This window comes from Anolis sagrei, chromosome 9 (assembly GCF_037176765.1).
Source record: "Anolis sagrei isolate rAnoSag1 chromosome 9, rAnoSag1.mat, whole genome shotgun sequence".
NCBI lineage: Eukaryota > Metazoa > Chordata > Lepidosauria > Squamata > Dactyloidae > Anolis > Anolis sagrei.
This window is the reverse complement of record NC_090029.1, coordinates 31,076,404-31,099,372: the sequence shown is the minus strand read 5'-3', so window position 1 is coordinate 31,099,372 and position 22,969 is coordinate 31,076,404. Positions and strand designations below refer to the sequence as shown.

The 22,969-nt window shown below is 46.5% G+C and overlaps 1 protein-coding gene across 2 annotated transcripts in view; it reads right to left on the bottom strand.

Annotated features, from left to right (window-relative positions):
* The window catches only part of HCN4 (hyperpolarization activated cyclic nucleotide gated potassium channel 4), a 151,109-nt gene that overhangs the window by 22,656 nt on the left and 105,484 nt on the right, over nt 1–22,969 (bottom strand). Inside the window, exon 4 of one of the 2 annotated variants that reach the window (XM_060755260.2) lies at nt 8,383–8,601. The exons of the other annotated variant lie outside the window; for it this stretch is intronic. Within the exon in view, the coding sequence (XP_060611243.2) occupies nt 8,383–8,601 (219 nt within the window). The remainder of the gene's footprint in view (nt 1–8,382; nt 8,602–22,969) is intronic. 2 annotated transcript variants of the gene reach the window in all.

Genomic DNA, 22,969 nt, shown 5'->3' with positions numbered 1-22,969 from the left:
GCAGGCGAAACGTCAGGAGAGAATGCCTCTAGAACATGGCCATATAGCCTGAAAAAAACCTACAACAACCCAAACAGCACAGAGTTCTTTTTCAAATTGCAATCACGATGATAATTATTTACTCTTGGAATTGTACATGTGATTACTTCTGCAAAGTAATCTGAAATAATTGCATCTTGTATTGTCGAAAGCTTTCATGGCCGGAATCACTGGGTTGTTGTAGGTTTTTTCGTGCTATATGGCCATGGTCTAGAGCAGTGTTTCTCAACCTGGGGGTCAGGACCCCTGAGGGGGTCACGAAGGGATGTCAGAGGGGTCGCCAATGACCATCAGAAAACACAGTATTTTCTGATGGTCATGGGGATTCTATATGGGAAATTTGAGCCAATTCTATCATTGCTGGAGTTCAGAATGTTCTTTGATTGTAATGAACTATAAATCCCAACAACTACAATCCCAAAAGTCAAGGTCTATTTTCGCCAGGCTCCACCAGTGTTAACATTTGCGCATATTGAGTATTTGTGCCAAGTTTGGTCGAGATCCACCATTGCGTGAGTCCACAGTGCTCTCTGGATATAGGTGAACTACAACTCCCAAACTCAAGGTCAATACCCACCAAATCCTTCCAATGTTTTCCGTTGGTCATGGGAGTTCTGTATGGCAAATTAGGTTCAAATCCATCGTTGGTGGAGTTCAGAATGCTATTTGATTATAGGTGAACTATAAATCCCAGCAACTACAACTCCAAAATTACAAAATCAATCCTCCCCCAACCCCACTAGCATTTACATGTGGATGCATTGGGTATTTGTGCCCAGTTTGGTCCAGTGAATGAAACTGCATATCTGATATTTACATTATGATTTATAACAGTAGTGAAATGACTGTTATGAAGTAGCAACAAAAACAATGTTATGGTTGGGGGTCACCACAACATGAGGGACTGTATTAAGGGGTCACGGCATTAGGAAGGTTGAGAACCACTGGTCTAGAGGCATTCTCTCCTGACGTTTCGCCTGCATCTATGGCAAGCATCCTCAGTACCTCACTACCTCTGAGGATGCTTGCCACAGATGCAGGCGAAACGTCAGGAGAAAATGCCTCTAGACCATGGCCATATAGCCCGAAAAAACCTACAACAACCCAATTTGCATCTTATTCCTGCAGCGGTGCCCTCAAGGGATTCCAGGTGAGCCTTTAAAAGAGGCAAGGCCCACCTGAGATGCAGGAGGCTTGTTATTAAAGGGCTGACTCAATCCAGGTAGCCTTGCTTTTGATAAGGCAATCTGCTTGTTAATAGCAAGCAGTTGCTCGACCAATGGACCGCCGCCGGGGGAGGTCTTTAAGCCGGCCGCTTAATGCCCCCCTCCCCTTTTCTTTCCCTGTTACCATCCTTCCCGCATCCTGATTGGCTCCTTCGGCCACAGACTTGTTGAAAGTAGCACAGCTCTGCTGAAAATATCTTCCATTGGATTGGACACATATTCCCCGCAGACTTAATTGAATGGTGGAGCTCCAAATCACCAAGTGTCCTCATTCCAACTAGCTGCTGCTCAAGCTCCAGCAAGGCTGGAAGTAAATATTAGTTTGGTGATGCATTATTCCTCGCCACGGCCTCCCGAAGGGAACAGAATGCTTTCCCCTCTTGTTTGGCTGAATATCCTCATGTCGACAGGCCGGAGAAATACATTTCTCTGCAGTGAATCCAGAGAGACATCGAACGTGACACCGTGGAAGGCCTCTGTTGATGCCCGGCTCACACATCGCCGGCTTGGTTAAGCATCACGCTCCCGCATTTACATTCATGGGGGTCAGGGCCAAAGGGAAACAGTGGGAACAGAGCTAATGAATAATGCTTTTCAAATAACCTTACAAAACACGTCTTTAATCGCTAAGTTAGTGGTTCTCCACCTTCCTATTGCCCCGACCCCTTAATACGGTTGCTCATGTTGTGGTGACCCCCCAACCATAACATTATTTTCCTTGCTACCTTCTTGGTGTTGCCGCAAGAAGGTCCTCCACTCTGCATGTGGCAGAGCTTAGGTTGCATTGCAGCAGGTGGTCAGTGGTTGGCTCTTCTCCACACTCGCATGTCGTGGATTCCACTTTGTGGCCCCATTTCTTGAGGTTGGCTCTGCATCTCGTGGTGCCAGAGCGCAGTCTGTTCAGCGCCTTCCAAGTCGCCCAGTCTTCTGTGTGCCCAGGGGGGAGTCTCTCATCTGGTATCACCCACGGATTGAGGTGCTGGGTTTGAGCCTGCCACTTTTGGACTCTCGCTTGCTGGGGTGTTCCAGCGAGTGTCTCTGTAGATCTAAGAAAACTATTTCTTGATTTAAGTCGTTGACGTACTGGCTGATACCCAAACAAGGGATGAGCTGGAGATGTCACTGCCTTGGACCTTTCACTATTGGCTGCTACTTCCTGGCAGATGTCAGGTGGTGCAATACCAGCTAAGCAGTGTAGTTTCTCCAGTGGTGTAGGGCGCAGACACCCCGTGATAATGCGGTATGTCTCATTAAGAGCCACATCCACTGTTTTAGCGTGGTGAGATGTGTTCCACACAGGGCATGCATACTCAGCAGCAGAGTAGCACAGCGCAAGGGCAGATGTCTTCACTGTATCTGGTTGTGATCCCCAGGTTGTGCCAGTCAGCTTTCGTATGATATTGTTTCTAGCACCCACTTTTTGTTTGATGTTCAGGCAGTGCTTCATAACTGTAACTTTGCTATTGTTATTATTATTATTATTATTATTATTATTATTATTATTATTTACAGCTTTTATACTCAGCCCTTCTCACCCCGCAGAGGACTCAGGGCGGATTACAGTGTACACATATATGGCAAACATTCAATGCCAATTTTGACGTACAACATATGCAAGATATACACAGAGGCTATTTAACTTTTTCTGGCCGCCAGGGGAGCTGTCGCTTTCATTGTCCATCTGCGACACTGATGAAGTACTTCCGCATTCCTCGCATGCTTCCCCGCTGGAGTTCTTCTTTATGGCCTCATAAATTAGTTAATTTTAGCCTCCCCACACTTTTAAGGTGGTACCTTATTTTCCTACTTGATAGATGCAACTGTCTTTTGGGTTGCAAAGGTCGACAACGGGCTACACAATTAGTTGGAAGCCCACTCCAACCTGGGCTGGCTTCGAACTCATGACCTTTTGGTCAGAGAGATCTTAATGCAGCTGACACTCAGCCAGATGCGCCACAATCCCAGTGTTATATAAATATTTTTGTTGTCCATTCGTTCAGTCGTTTCCGACTCTTCGTGACCTCCTGGACCAGCCCACACCAGAGCTCCCAGTCAGCTGTTACCACCCACAGCTTCTTCAAGGTCAATCCAGTCACTTCAAGGATGCCATCCATCCATCTTGCCCTTGGTCAGCCCCTCTTCCTTTTTCCTTCCATTTTCCCCAGCATCATCATCTTCTCTAGGTGAACTCCTGGACCAGTCCATGCCAGAGCTCCCTGTCAGCCGTCACCACCCCCAGCTCCTTCAAGGTCAATCCAGTCACTTCAAGGATGCCATCCATCCATCTTGCCCTTGGCCGGTTCCTCTTCCTTTTTCCTTCCACTTTCCCCAGCATCATTGTTTTCTCTAGGCAAACTCCTGGACCACCCCACACCAGAGCTCCCTGTCAGCCACCCCCACCCCCTGCTCCTTCGAGGTCAATCCAGTCATTTCAAGGATGCCATCCATCCATCCATCTTGCCCTTGGTCGGCTCCTCTTCCTTTTTCCTTCCATTTTCCCCAGCATCATTGTCTTCTCTAGGTGACCTCCTGGACCAGCCCACGCCAGAGTTCCCTGTCGGCCGTCACCATCCCCAGCTCCTTCAAGGTCAATCCAGTCACTTCAAGGATGCAATCCATCCATCCATCTTGCCCTTGGTCAGCCCCTCTTCCTTTTTCCTTCCATTTTCCCCAGCATCATTGTCTTCTCTAGGTGACAACGCCAGCTCTTCGATTATTGCATTTTCTAAAAATTACTTCCTGATCAGGTGCTCCAGTGGCACAGAAGGTTAAACCACTGAGCTGCTGAACTTGCTGACCAAAAGGTAACCAGTTCAAATCCGGGGAGCAGGGTGAGCTCCTGCTGTGAGCCCCAGCTTCTGCCAATGTAGCATTTCAAAAACATGCAAATGTGAATAGATCAATAGGTACCGCTTCTGCGGGAAGGTAACAGCACTCCATGCAGTCATGATGGACACATGACCTTGGTGGTGTCCACGGACAACGCCAGCTCTTCGATTATTGCATTTTCTGAAAGTTACTTCCTGATCAGGAGCTCCAGTGGCACAGCAGGTTAAACCGCTGAGCTGCTGAACTTGCTGACCAAAAGGTCAGTGGTTTGAATCCGTAGAGTGCGGTGAGCTCCCGCTGTCAGCCTCAGCTTCTGCCAACTTAGTAGTTCAAAAACATGCAAATGTGAATAGATCAATAGGTACCGCTTCTGCGGGAAGGTAACAGCACTCCATGCAGTCATGATGCACACATGACCTTGAAGGCGTCCATGGACAACGCCGGCTCTATAAATGGAGATGAGCACCACTCCCCAGAGTTGGACACATCTGGACTTAATGTCAGGGGAAACCTTTACCTTTGCTTGCAATATTTATATGTTTTAATTCTTCTGTAACCTGCCATGAGTCATGAGGAGAGGCGGGTAATAATAATTATAATAATAATAATTATTATTATTATTTTACTGACACAAAAGCACAGCAAATTATTATTATTATTATTATTATTATTATTATTATTATTATATTTGCAGAAATAACCCAAGAAATGATGGTGCCCTTTTGCTGGATCTCAATGCTAATGCCAGGGTTGGAGGTCCATCTTCCCTCCTGGGATTCCCACCCAACTCTGATGTCCCTTAAATATATTTTTTGGGAGATGGAAGGCTGCAGAAATTTCAGTTTTTCCAGGGTTGGATTCCATATATTGGACCTTTGCCATGATGCCTGGGAAGCTTCCTTTGAGGCCCCAAATTAAAAAAAGGAGCGAGCTTTGCTTATTCATGACTGTTTTGCATTGGAAAGCCGGTAAATACACCGGCTGCTTAGAGACGCCCACAAAAAGCATTCTGCAGTCAGTCTCTCTGATCTTTAGCCTCCAAAAGATTTCCAAAAATATATTCCAAAGCACTGAAATCCGCCGGGATTTGATTTAATTAGTTTGAAGCGGCCCCACTGGACCAGCGTTGGGTTTGCCGCTGCTATTATTTTTCGGTCTACAAGAAGAATATGTTTTCGGAAATGGCACCTTTTCCAAAGGAAAAGAACAACGTGGTTAATTTTCTGGAAAACATTACATAACGGCTGGAATCCCACCAGTGACATTTGCTGGTGTTAACACTTGGTTATGCAGGAAGATATACGGGAGAATATTGCACAAGGAGGTCGCATGTATCTCCTTACACAATCCAGGTAGCCTTGGATTTGCAACACTCCTGAAGAAATAGGAGTCTTCCCTACTGGGGGTCAGCTTCTCTGGCCCCAGAGGCTGGATGGCCATCTGTCAGGGGTGATTTGAATGCAATATTCCTGCTTCTTGGCAGAATGGGGTTGGACTGGATGGCCCATGAGGTCTCTTCCAACTCTTTGATTCTATGATTCTATGAGGAGCGGCTTAAAGAGCTGGGCATGTTTAGCCTTCAGTAGAGAAGACTGAGAGGAAACATGATGGTCATGTATTAAGTATATGAGAGGAAGTCCTAGGGAGGAGGGAGCAAGCTTGTTTTCTGCTGCCCTGGAGACTAGGACACAATGGAGCAATGGCTTCAAACTACAAGAAAGGAGATTCCACCTGAACATGAGGAAGAACTTCCTGACTGTGAGAGCCATTCAGCAGTGGAACTCTCTGCCCCGGAGTGTGGTGGAGGCTCCTTCTTTGGAAGCTTTTAAACAGAGGCTGGATGGCCATCTGTCGGGGATGCTTTGAATGCAAGTTTACCTGCTTCTTGGCAGAATGGGGTTGGACCGGATGGCCCATGAGGTCTCTTCCAACTCTATGATTCTATTGCGGGGAGGATTGATTTTGTCATTTGGGAGTTGTAGTTGCTGGGATTTATAGTTCACCTGCAATCAAAGAGCATTCTGAACCCCACCAACGATGGAATTGAACCAAACTTGGCACACAGAACTCCCATGACGAAGAGAAAATACTGGAAGGGTTTGGTGGGCATTGACCTTGAGTTTTGGAGTTGTAGTTCACCTTCATCCAGAGAGCACTGAGGACTCAAACAATGATGGATCTGGGACAAACTTGGCACAAATCCTCAATATGCTCAAATGTGAACACTGATGGACTTTGGGGAAAATAGACCTTGACATATGCGAATTGTAGTTGCTGGGATTTATAGTTCAGCTACAATCAAAGAGCATTCTGAACCCCACCAATGATGGAATTGAGCCAAACTTGGCACATAGAACTCCCATGACCAACAGAAAATACTGGAAGGGTTTGGTGGGCATTGACCTTGAGTTTGGGAGTTGTAGTTCACCTTCATCCAGAGACCACTATGGACTCAAACAATGATAGATCTGGACAAAACATGGCACAAATCCTCAATATGCTCAAATGTGAACACTGGTGGAGTTTGGGGAAAATAGATCTTGACATGTGTGAGTTGTAGTTGCTGGGATTTATAGTTCACCTACAATCAAAGAGCATTCTGAACCCCACCAATGACAGAATTGGGCCAAACTTCCCACACAGAACCTCCATGACCAACAGAAAATATTACATTTTCTGATGGTCTTTGATAACCCCTCTGACACCCCCTCACAATCCCCAGGGGTCCTGACCCCCAGACTGAGAAACACTGATTTTTGTTGAGAAGTGTTAGCTGGACCTGATTGATTCTGGCTGCTTTTTTAGTGTTGCTCTTTATTTACTGTCCTGATTTTAGAGTATTTTTAAAATACTGGTAGCCAGATTTTGTTCATTTTCATGGTATTTTCCTTTCTGTTGAAATTGTCCCACTTTGGACATTCCACAGATATATAAGAACCACTTATAATCAAGGTGGCCAATTGCAACATTCACATTTTCCTCAAGCAGACAAGAGTTCTTTTTCCCACCCTGGACATCATTCCACAGATATATAAATCCCACTTGCCTAGTTTCCAACAGAACTCACAACCTCTGAGGATGCCTGCCATAGATGTGGGCAAAATGTCACAATCAGGGCCAGCTAACACCTCCCAACAAAGGCTCCTCCCAGACTGCAACCAGCCAGGCTTTGAAGCTGCAAGGCCATTCAATCCTAATCAAGGTAGCCTAATCAATTGCAACAATTAATTGCCTGGCTGGCCGATGCCTGGGGATAACAGGGGGATTCCAGACAAGAATCAATCAGGGCCAGCTAACATCTCCCAACAAAGGATCGTTCCAGGCAGCAACCAGCCAAGCCTTGAAACTACAAGGCCATTTAATGCGAATCCAGGTGGCCAATGGCAACATTCACACTTGCCTCAAGCGGACAAGACATCCTGGACATCATTCTACAGATAGATAAACTTCAATTACAGCCAGGCTTTGAAGCTGCAAGGCCATTCAATGCTAATGAAGGTGGCCAATGGCAACATTCACACTTGCCTGAAGTAGATAAGAGTTCTCTCTCCCACCCTGGACATCATTTCACAGATATATAAACTTCAATTACAGCCAGGCTTTGAAGCTGCAAGGCCATTCAATGCTAATGACGATGGCCAATGGCAACATTCACACTTGCCTCAAGCAGACAAGAGTTCTTTCTCCCACCCTGGACATCCTTCCACTGATATATAAACTTCACTTGCAGACAGACTTTGGAGCTGCAAGGCCATTCAGTGGTAATCAAGGTAGCCAATGGCAACATTCACACTTGCCTCAAGCAGACAAGAGTTCTTTTTCCCACCCTGGACATCATTCCACAGATATATAAAATTAAATTGTAGCCAGACTTTGAAGCTGCAAGGCCATTCAGTGCTAATGAAGATGGCCAATGGCAACATTCACACTTGCCTCAAAAGGACAAGAGTTCTTTCTCCCACCCTGGACATCATTCCAACAGACCTCACAACTTTTGAGGATGCCTGTCATAGATGTGGGTGAAATGTCAGGAGAGAATGCTTCTTGAACTTGGCCAGACAGCCCGAAAAACTCACAGCGACCCAGAAGTAATTCCCTTTCCCTGCAGAAATATTGACGAAGGTACCTGGGCCAATTGGCACTTCCAAAAAATTTCAGCCCCATGGCCCTAGAGAGACAAAATAGCTTGTGTGGTCCATAAAATTAGAGGGGGCCACAACGTAACCCCCCAATTTTAGGTCAGGGTGCCTATGGCATCCCCCCACTCTCCTGAAAGTAAACAACTTACCTTCTCCTGATACTGTCGGCGTGAGGAGTCCAGGGACTGGATGAGGGCCGTGGCATGGCCGATGAACATGGCATAGCAGGTGGCCCCCACGATCATGCTCAGCATGGTGAGCCATACGTCGGACATGCCCTTGGGGGCTTGCTGTCCGTAGCCGATGCACAGCATGTGGCTCATGGCCTTGAACAGGGCATAGGAATACTGCTTCCCCCAGGAGTCATTCTAAAGAGACAGACAGACATGAGTTACAAGACACAAGATGGACAAAGCCTGGGAGAGTTCGGAGAGGCAGGACTTTCACCGCACAGAAGGTTGTGGGGTTCGGTGTGCTTGGTGCTCCCCATCCCATGTACCGGCCTGTGGCTAAAGGCTCAACCATTTTTTGCAGCTTTAGTCGGTACAAATAAACTGAAAGTGGTGCCCAGAGCCAGCATCTGGAATCTAGAGGTTGTGACATCATGACACAACTGCTCTGCCCCATTCTACTTTTCTCCTGGTGCTTTCTATTCCCCAAAAGGCAATTGCCTAGGAAAGGAGATTCCATCTGAACATGAGGAAGAACTTCCTGACTGTGAGAGACGTTCAGAAGTGGAACTCTCTGCCCCAGAGTGAAGTGGAGGCTCCTTCTTTGAAGGCTTTGAAATAGAGGCTGGTTGGCCATCTGTCAGGGGTGCTTTGAATGCAATTTTCCTGCTTCTTGGCAGAATGGAGTTGGACTGGATGGCCCAGGAGGTCTCTTCCAACTCTAGGATTCTATGATTCAATAACATGAGAGCTGTTCAGCAGTGGAACTCTTTGCTTCAGAATGTGGTGGTGGCTCCTTCTTTGGAGGCTTTGAAACAGAGGCTGGATGGCCATCTGTCGGGGGTGCTTAGAATACAATTGTCCTGCTTCTTCGCAGAATGGGATTGGACTGGATGGCCCATGAGGTCTCTTCCAACTTTATGATTCTATGTCTGCGAGAACTGTTCAGCAGTGGAACTCTCAAATAATGGATTAAGCTTGCATGCTTTTGGATCTGTATTACCTTCTTGTGCAAGGTCCTCCCCATTGTAAGCATTGCGACCTATAGAGCAGGCATGGGCAAACTTTCTAACTTGGGGTCTGCATGCTAGCACTCTCTGCCAAGAGAACTGGCTGCTTGGGAAAGGAAGGAAGGAAGGAAAGGAGGAAGGAAAGAGAGAATGAAGGAAGGACAAAAGGATAGCAGGGAAGGATTGAAGCAGAAAGCAGGAGGTAAGTAAGAGAGGGAGGGAGTTAAGGAGGAAGGAAAGAGAGTAGGAAGGAAAGACAAAAAGGAATGGAGGGAGGGAGGGGAAGGAGGAAGGAAAAAGAGAAGGAAGGAAGGATGAAAGGATGGAAGGGAATGGAGGGAGAAAGAGGGGAGGGAGAGAAGGAAGGGAGGGAGGAAAGAGAGAAGGAAGGGAAGACAAAGGGAGGAAGGAAGGGATAGGAAAGGAAGGATGGGTAGACGGAAGGAATGGTGGAAGGAAGGGAAGAAGGAAAAAAAGAAGGAAGGACGAAAGGATGGAAGGGAATGGAGGGAGGGAGGGAGAAAGAGGGAGAGAGGATGGAGGGAGGGGGAAAAGAAAAGGATGCAAGGGAATAGAGGGGAAAGAGAGAGGAAAGAGAAATGGAAGGGAAGACAAAAGGAAAAGAAGGAAGGAGGGAGGAAGGAGGGAAAAAGAGAAGGAAGGAAGGATGGAAGGATGGAAGGGAATGGAGGGAGGGAGGGAGAAAGAGGGAGAGAGGGAAGGGAGGAAGGAAGGAAAGAGAGAGAGAAGGAAAGACAGAAGGGAAGGAAGGAAGGAGAAAGAGGGAGGATGGAGGGAGAAGGGAAGGAGGGACAAAAGGGAATAGAGGGAAAAGAGGGAGTGAGGGAAGGGAGGGAGGGAGGAATGAAAGAAGGAAGGAAAGACAGAAGGGAAGGAATGAAGGAGAAAGAGGAAGAGAGGGAGGGATGGAGGGAGGAGGGAAGGAAGGACAAAAGGATGGAAGGGAATAGAGGGGAAAGAGGGAGGGAGGGAGGGAGGGAGAGAAGGAAGGAAGGAAGGAAGGAGAGAGGGAGGGAGGGAGGGAGGGAGGGAGAGAGGGGAGGAAGGAAGGAAGGAAGGAAGGAAGGAAGGAAGGAAGGAAGGAAGGAAGGAAGGAAGGAAGGAAGGAGAAGGAGGGAAGGAGAGAAGGACAAAAGCATGGAAGGGAAAGGAGGGAAGGTGGAAGGAAGGATAGGATGGTGAGAGAGAGGAGGGTCTGAGAAAAGAGCCCAAGGGGCCGCATCCGGCCACTGGGCCTGGGTTTGCTAATACCTGCTATCGAGTGTCCATATACCTCTCTCTCTTCAATCACTGCATGTGTGTTGCAGTGAGCCCAAGATCATACTATTTGTTCCTGAATAAACAGAACAACTTTAAGTAGACCCTTGTAGCTGCTCAGTGTGCAGGGAGATGGATCCGACCTCCGTGTCCTACAACATGTTGACATATACCAAGGGAAAGAAACTACATCTCTACTGGTGTGCCAATAAGGACTATTGGCACACCAGTAGAGATGTAGGTTTCCCTTCTGACTCTATAAATCTATGATGTAGGAGCTCAGAACTCAATGGTTCAGCATGTATGACATGCTGAATCCACTATGAGTAAGGGTGCCCCAGAACACTGCTTGACCATGTTTTCTCCTCCAACTATTTTGAATTCCAACTCTCCAAACACCCAACAGCTAAGGATTCTATGCGTTGAAGTCCAACAAGATCTAAAGAAACAAAGGCTGAGGCAACTGTGGCCCCAGAAGGCATGTTACTGTTTGAACTTTGCTGGAAATCCCATCTTTGCACAGGCACGTGTATTTGGGGTGAGGAGCCACAGGCACATTTATTTTCAAAGACAGGCTTTTGCACGTAGTATATGTACATACAAAAATGCTCTTGCAGACACATGTGCACACACATTCTACAGTAAACACTCCCAATAACATGCAACCTCAGTGTTTTTGAAATCTATTTGATGGGACCCTATAAAATCTAATTGCCTCACACACAAAAACCCCACAAGGATATCACACAACTCCAACGAGTTTCTGGAGTCTATTGGGTACTGTTTTAAACAAGGGTTGAATGAAAATTAATGCCTCCACCTTCGTAACTCCTCAACAGATAGCAGTACTGGTATGCAGCAGGTACTGGCTTGTTCAGTAGACTCTCCTCTACAGTTCCATTTTGGCGGGAAGCCTTAGCATTGAACCGTTGTGTTGTTAAAGTGTGAAGTATGAAACCCTGCACAGATGGTTGGTCAATGTGACTTAAGCAACGTGCAGTCATTGAATTCTTGACAGCAGAAGGTGTCACATCAACATCCTTAAACTTTCTCACCTAACGACACACAGTACTCACATCAACACAACCATTCAATGCTAAGGCTTCCTGCCAAAATGGAAATGTAGAGGAGAGTCTACTGAACAAGCCAGTACCTGCCACATACCAGTACTACCATCTGTTGAGGAGTTACGAAGGTGGAGGAGTTACTTTTCATTCAACCCTCGTATAATTTGACAATCTTACACAAATATATTGCACAGTCTCTTTCAAATTATGGTAGCCCCTCCTTATCTACAAGTTTTCTTCAGACAGTTTCAGTTACTTGTGGTCAATAGAGATCCACAAATATTATGTAACCACCACCCCCCCCCCCCTTATCAATGGCTTCACATTCTTTGGTTTCAGTTATCCATGGTCAATTAGTATAGAGTTTGTCATAGCCCTGTCAGTAACTTATGACACTATAAATTATTGCTTCTCCCGAGAAAACCTTACAATATCACAAAGGACGACCACCTCACCCGCTTCATAGGAAATCTGCTACAAAACAGGAGCTTTTTGTTGAGTTCCAAGGCCAGAGAAGCAGATGGCGGAAACATAAAAAGGCCTGCCTCAGGAGAGCGTGATTGCTCGCATGCATGTTCAACATTTACACAAATGATCAGTCACTGACAGAAGGGATGGAGCGTTTCATCTATGCTGATGATCATGCCATCACCACACAAGTAGAGAGCTTTGAAATGATTGAACAGAAGCTCTCAGAAGCTTTAGGTGCTCTTACTGTCTCTTACAGGGGAAACCAGCTGATCCCTAATCCATCTAAAACACAGATATGTGATTTTCATCTTAAGAACAGACAAGCATCTTGAGCTCTGAGGATTACCTGGGAAGGAATCCCATTGAAGCATTGAAGCACACTCAAATACCTGGGAGTTACCCTGGACTGTGCTCTAACCTACAAGAAGCACTGCTTGACTATCAAGCAAAAAGTAGGTGCTAGAATCAATATCATTTGAATGATGACTGGCACAACCTGGAGATCACAACCAGACACAGTGAAGACATTTGTCCTTGTTCTTTGCTACTCTGCTGGAAGACATCTCACCACATTAAAACAATGGATGTGGCTCTTAATGAGACATGTCGCACTATCACAGGTTGTCTACGCCCTACACCACTAGAGAAGTTATACTGTTTAGCTGGTGTTGCACCACCTGATATCCACTGGGAAGTAGCAGCCAATAATGAAAAGACCAAGGCAGTGACATCTCCGGCTCTCCCTTGCCCACACATGCATACCACGCTGCCATGCGCCGAGCACACCTGCTCTCCCCTCCCCGCTTGGAGTCTCAGAAACAGCCCTTCCCTTGGCTGAGAGGATGGCCAATCACAGTGCAGGAGGGCGTTTGGTGAGAGGATTCCCCTTCTATTTCCAAAAAATGAAGAGAAGGACAGATGGAGAGACCTTCAGCCTTCCCTGCCAAAGGGTTTCTGAAGACCACCAGAAATACAAGCAAGCATCCTCAGAGGTTGTGAGGACGCAGGCTCAGGCCCTTTCCTTTACCCCTTCAGCCGCTTCGCGGCTGAGGAGGAAAAGGAAGGGGCCTCAGGCTGTTAGGAATGGTGGGAGTTGGAGTCCCCCTTTCCTTTCCCCCCTCAGCTGCTTAAGGAGTTCAGTATAAGCAGGTGTGCATGTAACTTAGTAGCCCTCAGACTGAGAGAAACGCCTCAATGAGTGAGGCATCGGTCTGAGAGAGCCCTCATTGTGAGGTATGCTTCAGTGGGAGAGAGGCCTCAGTGGGAGAGAGGCCTCAGTGTGAAAAGGAAAGGGCCTGAGGCTCTTAGGAATGGTGGGACTTGGAGTCCAAAACTACCGGAGGGCCCAAGTTGGGCAGACTTGGGCCCTCCAGGTGTTTTGGACTCCAACTCCCACCATTCCTAACAGCCCCAGACCCGCTCTTTCCCCCCCTCAGCCTCTTAAGCAGTTCAGTATAAGCAGGTGTGTGTGTAGCTTAGTAGCCCTCAGACTGAGAGAAATGCCTCAGTGAGTGAGGCATTAGTCTGAGAGAGCCCTCATTGTGAGGTAGGCTTCAGTGGGAGAGAGGCCTCAGTGGGAGAAATGCCTCAGTGTGAAAAGGAAAGGGCCTGAGGCTCTTAGGAATGGTGGGACTTGGAGTCCAAAACACCCGGTGGGCCCAAGTTTGTCCATGCCTATCTACAGCAATAGTTTTCTTTCATCTACACCAGGCATGGGCAAACTTGGGCCCTCCGGGTGTTTTCGACTCCAACTCCCACCATTCCTAACAGCCCCAGGCCCTTTCCTTTCCCCCCTCAACTGCTTAAGCAGTTCAGTATAAGCAGGTGTGTGTGTAGCTTAGTACCCCTCAGACTGAAATGCCTCAGTGAGTGAGGCATTAGTCTGAGAGAGCCCTCATTGTGAGGTAGGCTTCAGTGGGAGAGAGGCCTCAGTGGGAGAAATGCCTCAGTGTGAAAAGGAAAGGGCCTGAGGCTGCATCCTCACAACTTCTGAGGATGCTTGCCATAGATGCAGGCAAAACATCAGGAGAGAATGCTTCTAGAACATGTCCATATAGCCTGGAAAACCTACAACCCAGTAATTCCGGCCATTAAAGCCTTTGATAATACATTAGTCTCAGGAGTTTATTACTGGGCAAAACAATTAATTGCATGTAACTATTTATAATGTCATGTGAGTAGTTACTCATAACGAGTTACTCATTGCCAAGCTCTGAAAAAGGTGGTAAAGATCCGTGCATGCCATTCTCCCATCTGTCATGTGTGCAGCGTCCGGGACGGAAATTTGGCACTTCAAAAATAGATCCCCATTTTAACGAACAGATTGTTCCCGAAGCCGGATGACACATCTGTACGGCTGCTTTTATGGAGGAGAGGTGCGTTGGCTTGTTGCCCATGCGCCTAGTCCCAAAGGAGGAGGGCCCCAAATCTGCCCTTCACGTTGGAGGTTTTGCTGGGAGGGGTGCCACTCACCAGCTCCCAAAATAGGAAGGGCACGCATCAGCAGAAGAGCGGAGGTCAAAAGAGGATGCAAATTTGCATAGAATGTGCATATATTAATGGCTACGGATGCATTTGCAGAAATAATTGCTACTATCAGACAGAAATACACCTCATTGTAGAGTGGGAGACTATGGTCTGGCTATTCAGGTCACTAACCACCGATGGGCATCTTCTTAGGATTTGAACAGGCATCAGATAAAGGACAATCTTCTCTGACATCATTTCAAATGGAGGACACTGCTTTGTAGAATGAGGCACCATACAACCATAGACTTGGACGATATAAGGAAATAGCTACGTTTCAGTACATTATAAGATAAAGGTAAAGATTTCCCCTGACATGGTTCTCATCCTTATTTCTAAGCTGAAGAGCCCACGTTGTCCATAGACACCTCCAAGGTCATGTGGCCAGCATGGCTGCATGGAGCTCTGTTACCTTCCCACAGAGGTGGTATCTATTGATCTACTCACATTTGCATGTTCATTGGTTCTATCACCAATTCTATCATTGGTGGGGTCCAGAATGCTCTTTGATTGCAGGTGAACTATAAATCCAAGCAACTACAACTCCCAAATGTCAAGGTTTATTTCCCCCAAACTTTGGTCTAGATTTATCATTATTTGAGTCCATGGTGATTTCTGGATGTAGGTGAACTACAAATCCAGAACTCAGAGTCAATGCCTACCAAGCCCTTCCAGTATTTTCCGTTGGTCATGGGAGTTCTGTGTGCCAAGTTTGGTTCAATTCCATCGTTGATGGGATTCAGAATGTTCTTTGATTGTAGGTGAACTATAAATCCCAGCAACTACAACTCCCAAATGTCAAGGTCTATTTTCCCCAAACTCGACCAGTGTTTGCATTTGGTCATATTGAGTATTCGTGTCAAGTTTGGTCCAGATTTATCATTGTTTGAGTCCATGGTGCTCTCTGGATGGAGGTGAACTACAATTCCAGAACTCAAAGTCAATGCCTACCAAGCCCTTCCAGTATTTTCTGTTGGTCATGGGAGTTCTGTGTGCCAAGTTTGGTTCAATTCCATCGTTGGTGGGATTCAGAATGTTCTTTGATTGTAGGTGAACTATAAATACTAGCACCTACAACTCCCAAATGTCAAGGACTATTTTTTCCCAAACTCTACCAGTGTTTGCATTCAGTCATATTGAGTATTTGTTTCAAGTTTGGTCCAGATTAATAATTGTTTGAGTCCATGGTACTCTCTAGATATAGGTGAACTACAACTCCAAAACTCAAGGTCAATGCCCATCAAACCCTTCCAGTATTTTCCGTTGGTCGTGGGAGTTCTGTATGCCAAGTTTGGTTCAATTCCATCATTGGTGGAGTTCAGAATGCTCTTTGATTGTAAGCGAACTATAAATCCCAGTAACTACAACTCTAAAATGACAAAGATTATAGGTGAACTATAAATCCCAGGAACTACAACTCCCAAATGACAAAATCAACCCCTCCCCAACCCCACCTGTATTCAAATTTGGGCATTTGTGGTCCAGTGAATGAAAATACATCCTGCATATTGGATATTTACATTGTGATTCATAACAGTAGGAAGATTACAGTTATGAAGCAGCAATGAGAATAATCCCTCAGTTCTTGTGGGTTTTTTCGGGCTATATGGCCATGTTCTAGAGGCATTTCTCCTGACGTTTCGCCTGCATCTATGGCAAGCATCCTCAGAGGGTGAGGTCTGCTGGAGCTGGGAAAAGAGGGGTTTATATATCTGTGGAATGACCAGGGTGAGACAAAAGGCTTTTGTAAGTGGGCTAGGTGTGAATCTTTTCAATTGACCACCTTGATTAGCATACAATGGGCTGACTGTGCCTGGAGCAAACTCTTCTTGAAAGGTGATTAGATGTCCCTGCCTGTTTTTCTCTCTGCTGTTTTAATTTTAGAATTTTTTAATACTGGTAGCCAGACTTTGTTCATTTTCATGGTTTCTTCCTTTCTATTGAAATTGTCCACATGTTTGTGGATTTCAATGGCTTCTCTGTGTAGTCTGACATGGTGGTTGTGAGAGTGGTCCAGCATTTTTGTGTTCTCAAATAAAATGCTGTGTCCAGGTTGGTTCATCAGGTGCTCTGCTATGGCTGATTTCTCTGGTTGGAGTAGTCTGCAGTGCCTTTCATGTTCCTGGATTCTTGTTTGGGCGCTGCGTTTGGTGGTCCCTATGTAGACTTGTCCACAGCTGCATGGTACACGGTAGACTCCTGCAGAGGTGAGAGGATCCCTCTTGTCCTTTGCTGAACGTAGCATTTGTTGGATTTTCTTGGTGGGTTTGTAGATTGTTTGTATGTTGTGTTTCCTCATCAGCTTCCCTATGCGGTCAGTGGTTCCCTTGATGTATGGCAGGAACACTTTTCCTCTGGGTGGATCTTCATCTTGACTCTTGTGGCTTGTTCTTGGTCTTGCAGCTCTTCTGATGTCTGAGGTGGAGTATCCATTGGCCTGTAGAGCCCAGTTGAGGTGGTTCAGTTCATCTTGGAGGAGGTGGGGTTCGCAGATTCTTTTTGCACGGCCTGCCAAGGCTTTAATGGTGCTTCTTTTTTGACTTGGGTGATGGTTGGAGTTTTTATGTAGATATCTATCTGTGTGTGTGGGTTTTCTGTAAACGGTGTGACCCAATCGTTGATCTGGTTTGCGGATGACTAGGACATCTAGAAAAGGCAGTCTTCCTTCCTTTTCTTTTTCCATAGTGAACTGGATGTTAGGGTGGATGCTGTTCAGATGTTCCAGGAACCTGTTGAGTTCTTTTTCTCCATGGCTCCAAATGGTGAAAGTGTCATCCACATATCTGAACCATATAGTGGGCTTTTTGGTTGCTGTTTCAAGAGCTTGTTTTTCAAATTGTTCCATGTAGAAGTTAGCTATGACCGGGCTGAGAGGGCTCCCCATAGCTACTCCATCTTTCTGTTCGTAGAATTCATTGTCCCACTGAAAGTAACTGGTGGTGAGGCAATGGTGAAACAGCGCCGTGATGTCTTCTGGGAACCTCTGGTTGATGAGTGCCATGGTGTCTGCAACTGGGACCATGGTAAATAGAGACACCACATCGAAGCTGATCAGTTTGTCGTTTGTATTTAGCTTGAGATTGCTGATTTTTTCAGTTGTATTTAGCTTGAGATTGCTGATTTTTTCAGTGTCAGTGGATGACACTTTCACCATTTGGAGCCATGGAGAAGAAGAACTCAACAGGTTCCTGGAACATCTGAACAGCATCCACCCTAACATCCAGTTCACTATGGAAAAAGAAAAGGAAGGAAGACTGCCTTTTCTAGATGTCCTAGTCATCCGCAAACCAGATCAACGATTGGGTCACACCGTTTACAGAAAACCCACACACACAGATAGATATCTACATAAAAACTCCAACCATCACCCAAGTCAAAAAAGAAGCACCATTAAAGCCTTGGCAGGCCGTGCAAAAAGAATCTGCGAACCCCACCTCCTCCAAGATGAACTGAACCACCTCAACTGGGCTCTCCAGGCCAATGGAGACTCCACCTCAGACATCAGAAGAGCTGCAAGACCAAGAACAAGCCACAAGAGTCAAGATGAAGATCCACCCAGAGGAAAAGTGTTCCTGCCATACATCAAGGGAACCACTGACCGCATAGGGAAGCTGATGAGGAAACACAACATACAAACAATCTACAAACCCACCAAGAAAATCCAACAAATGCTACGTTCAGCAAAGGACAAGAGGGATCCTCTCACCTCTGCAGGAGTCTACCGTGTACCATGCAGCTGTGGACAAGTCTACATAGGGACCACCAAACGCAGCGCCCAAACAAGAATCCAGGAACATGAAAGGCACTGCAGACTACTCCAACCAGAGAAATCAGCCATAGCAGAGCACCTGATGAACCAACCTGGACACAGCATTTTATTTGAGAACACAAAAATGCTGGACCACTCTCACAACCACCATGTCAGACTACACAGAGAAGCCATTGAAATCCACAAACATGTGGACAATTTCAATAGAAAGGAAGAAACCATGAAAATGAACAAAGTCTGGCTACCAGTATTAAAAAATTCTAAAATTAAAACAGCAGAGAGAAAAACAGGCAGGGACATCTAATCACCTTTCAAGAAGAGTTTGCTCCAGGCACAGTCAGCCCATTGTATGCTAATCAAGGTGGTCAATTGAAAAGATTCACACCTAGCCCACTTACAAAAGCCTTTTGTCTCACCCTGGTCATTCCACAGATATATAAACCCCTCTTTTCCCAGCTCCAGCAGACCTCACCCTCTGAGGATGCTTGCCATAGATGCAGGCGAAACGTCAGGAGAAATGCCTCTAGAACATGGCCATATAGCCCGAAAAAACCCACAAGAACTGAGTGATTCCAGCCATGAAAGCCTTCGACAATACAATGAGAATAATGTTATGGTTGGGGGTCACCACAAATGAGGAACTGTATTAAGGGGTCACAGCCATAGGAAGGTTGAGAAACACTATCCTAAGCCAAAGTGATGTGGTCGCTGTGAGCAGTAGATGCTGGAAGACCAAAGGTAAGATGTTTGATGAGGGACCTCCGTATGCCACATGAGCTCCATGTTTAAGCTGCTATCCTCAAGGGCAACTGAAGACACTGACCCATTGTAAGTTTTAAAGTAAGATTCAATTAATATGGATTCATGTTTGGAATGACAGGGCAACCTGTCCATCTTAGGCAGTGAATACATGGAGCCGCTTGGGGGGAGATCATCTGGAGTTTCTGGGTGTGGTGTCACCTGTACACAGATGATATCCAACTCTATCCCTCCTTCCCACCTGCTACTAAGGAGGCTGTCCAGGTCCTGAACCTGTGCTTGGCTGCTGTGACGGTCTGGACGAGGGCAAACAAATTGAAACTGAATCCAGACAAGACAGAGGTCCTCCTGGTCAGTCGTAAGGCTGAACAGGGTATAGGGTTACGGCCTGTGATATGGTGACACCCCCCCTAAAGACTCAGGTTTGCAGCTTGGGAGTGATCCTGGACTCGTTGCTGAGCCTGGAGCACTGCTTCTCACAGCCGACCTCCAGGCTCACAGCAGTACACCGCCACGTCTTGGCGGTGGCCGGGAGAGCTTTTGCACAATTAAAACTTATGGTCCAGCTGTCGGTTTGCTACCAGGCAAGATTCAAAGTGCTGGCTTTAGGCTATAAAGCCCTAAACGGTTCCGGCCCAGCTTACCTGTCTGAACGAATCTCCCCTTATGTACCATCTAGGTAGGACTCTAAGATCGTCTGGGGAGGTGCTGCTCTCAGTCCCACCTCCATTACAGATGTGTTTGGGGGGAATGAGAGACAGGGCCTTCTCAGTGGTGGCTCCTCAGCTGTGGAACGCCCTTCGTAGGGATATTGGATCGCCCCCCTCCCCCTTAACATTTTGCAAAAAGTTTTTTTTATCGTGTCAGGAGCGACCTGAGAAACTGCAAGTCACTTCTGGTGTGAGAGAATCGGCCATCTGTAAAGACATTGCCCATGGGACACCTGGATGATTTGATGTTTTTATCATCCTTGTGGGAGGCTTCTCTCATGTCCCTGCAAAAGGAGCTGGAGCTGATAGAGGGAGCTCATCCGCCTCTCCCCGGATTCGAACCTGTGACCTGTCGGTCTTCAGTCCTGCCAGCACAGGGGTTTAACCTGGCTTTTCGAGCAAGCATTTGCAAATGCAATGTAACAGGCATTGATAGACTATGGAACGACTGACGATGCAATTGAATAGTGATTTCAATAGGAGACGCTGAGGATTTATGTTTCCATTGATTTTTTATGAACCTATACTTTTAATTGTATTTTATTTTGTTGGGGGCATCGAATTGTGCCGAATGTAACCCACCTTGAGTCACCTTCGGGCTGAGAAAAGCAGTACATAAATACGGTAAATAAATACATAAATAAATGCCCTGAACTCCAACTCCAAGGAGAGATACATCCAGAACTTGGAAAAGTCATTTTTGGGGACTACCTCATCCTGACCAAAAACATCTTTCCCAAGCTTTGGATATTATTTTGATTCCGCTGAGATCTCCAGCCATTCCCTGAAGCATGGAATTTGTCTGCAAAAATAAAAATAAAACCTAGCACCACCAGACGCAAAAAATCCCACCGCAATTCGAGTCTGCAAGAAGCGGAGAGGCCTGGGCAGTGCCGAGGAAACAACCGACTGGAAAACCACAGGGAAAGCGCCTTGGTGCCCCATCCCTCTTTTCATCTGTCAGGTTGCTGCAGGCAAGCGGTCTCCTGCATACTCATGCGCTCCTGGGCATTGATAGCCCTTTGCCTCCCAGAGCACTGATGTCATAAAGCCTTCACTTTCAGTTTCCCCTGAACGGCACAAAGCCCATTTCATCCTTCAAAGCAAACAAATGAAAAAGACTTCCAAAGCCACCTGCAGCAAGGGAAAATATGCAGCTATGGGCCAAACTTCCCACACAGAAACCCCATGATGACTAACAAAATGCTGTGTTTTCTGACGGTCTTTGGTGACCCCTCTGACACTCCCGACCCCCCCCCCCCCACAAGGGGTTCTGACCCCCAGGTTGAGAAACGCTGAGCTATGTGACCAGGACTGAACAGGGACCCAGTCATTTCAAGGTGCTCTTGGGAATATTCTTGCAACAAGTACAGCAACTGAGAACTGAGTAATAGAGCTCCGGCATCTAAAGAAAGCGAGCAGGCAAAGTTACCGAGGGATTGCAATTCCAGCAAATTGTCAAGAGTTCGAAGTGTGAATTATTGTCAGTGTTTCAGTCCGTGCAACCCATTTCTCTTTTCCTGAGAGGGTCAAGGTGCTAAATTAATGGGATGGAATGAAACGAGAGAGAATGGAGGAGTTAGCATAACTCGACACAAAGCCTGCCGCCGCAAATCAAGGCGTGAGATCCTACATCTGTGAAGTGGAAACCGCTGCGTTTCAACCACAATCCCTGTGCAGTAGGGGCCTATGCAGGATTGACACTGAAACACAACACCACTTGAGCTCTGCGAGTGCAGCTTTTTCCGAATGGAGTTGAGAGTTGATAATGTTGACTATGGCATGGAAGAAGATTTGGATAAGTTAAGCGGAGTACTCATTAGTAGATGGCTAGCTAAACAGCCACCAGACGAGCAATAGCTAATCAGAGTGTAAGTATACTATTTTAATTTTATTTATTAATGTTCATGTATAATTGTTAGATTTGTTATTCTGTATTTTATGATGTGGCATTGAATTATTGCCAATTGTAAGCCGCCCTGAGTCCCCCCAGGGGTTGAGAAGGGCGGGGTAAAAATGTTCGAAATAAATAAAATAAATAAATAAGAGTGTTTGAGGAACGGGACATCCGTAGGGAGACCAAGGAGCTTGTTTATAAAGTTATTGTTCTCCCAAACCTGCTATACGCCTGCGAGATGTGGACTGTCTACAGACTTCACATGCAACTCCTGGAATGATGCCATCAGCATTGCCTCCAAAAATTCTGCAAATCTTTTGGGAAGACAAGCAGACAAATGTCAGCTTGCTGGAAGAAGCAAAGACCACCAGCATTAAAGTGATGGTCCTCCACCATCGACTCCGCTGGACCGGCCACATTGTCCGGATGCCTGACCGCCGTCTCCCAAAGCAGTTGCTCTACTCCGAACTCAAGAATGGAAAACTAAATGTTGGAGGACAAGAAAAGAGATTTAAAGATGGGCTCAAACCAACCTCAAAAACTCTGACATAGACACTGAGATCTGGAAAGCCCTGGCCCTTGAGCTCTCCAGCTGGAGGTCGGCTGTGACCAGCAGTGCTGCAGAATTTGAAGAGGCACGAATGGAGGGCGAAAGGGGGAAATGTACCAAGAGGAAGGCACGTCAAGCCAACCCCAACCGGGACTGCCTTCACCTGGAAACTGATGCCCTCACTGTGGAAGATGCAGATCAAGAATCGGGCTCCACAGTCACCTACAGACCCACCACCAGGACTTGGAAAACTATCCTACCCGGACATTGAGGGATCGCCAAGGTAAGTAAGTAAGTAAGGGCTGCATGTGTGTCTGTTTCTGCAACCTTGAGCTCAACAAGGGCATTTCTCATTGGGTGATGTCTTCAGCTGGGCAACTTATGCAGGACGCCAATAGGATCTAGCTTCCATCTTCAAAGCCAGCTCATCCCCTTTTTGATGGCAATCCTCTCTCTCCAGGCATTCATTATCCATGGATAATCTGGGTGTGTGTGAGGATCCATCCCTGGGCAACTCCACTCATTATCC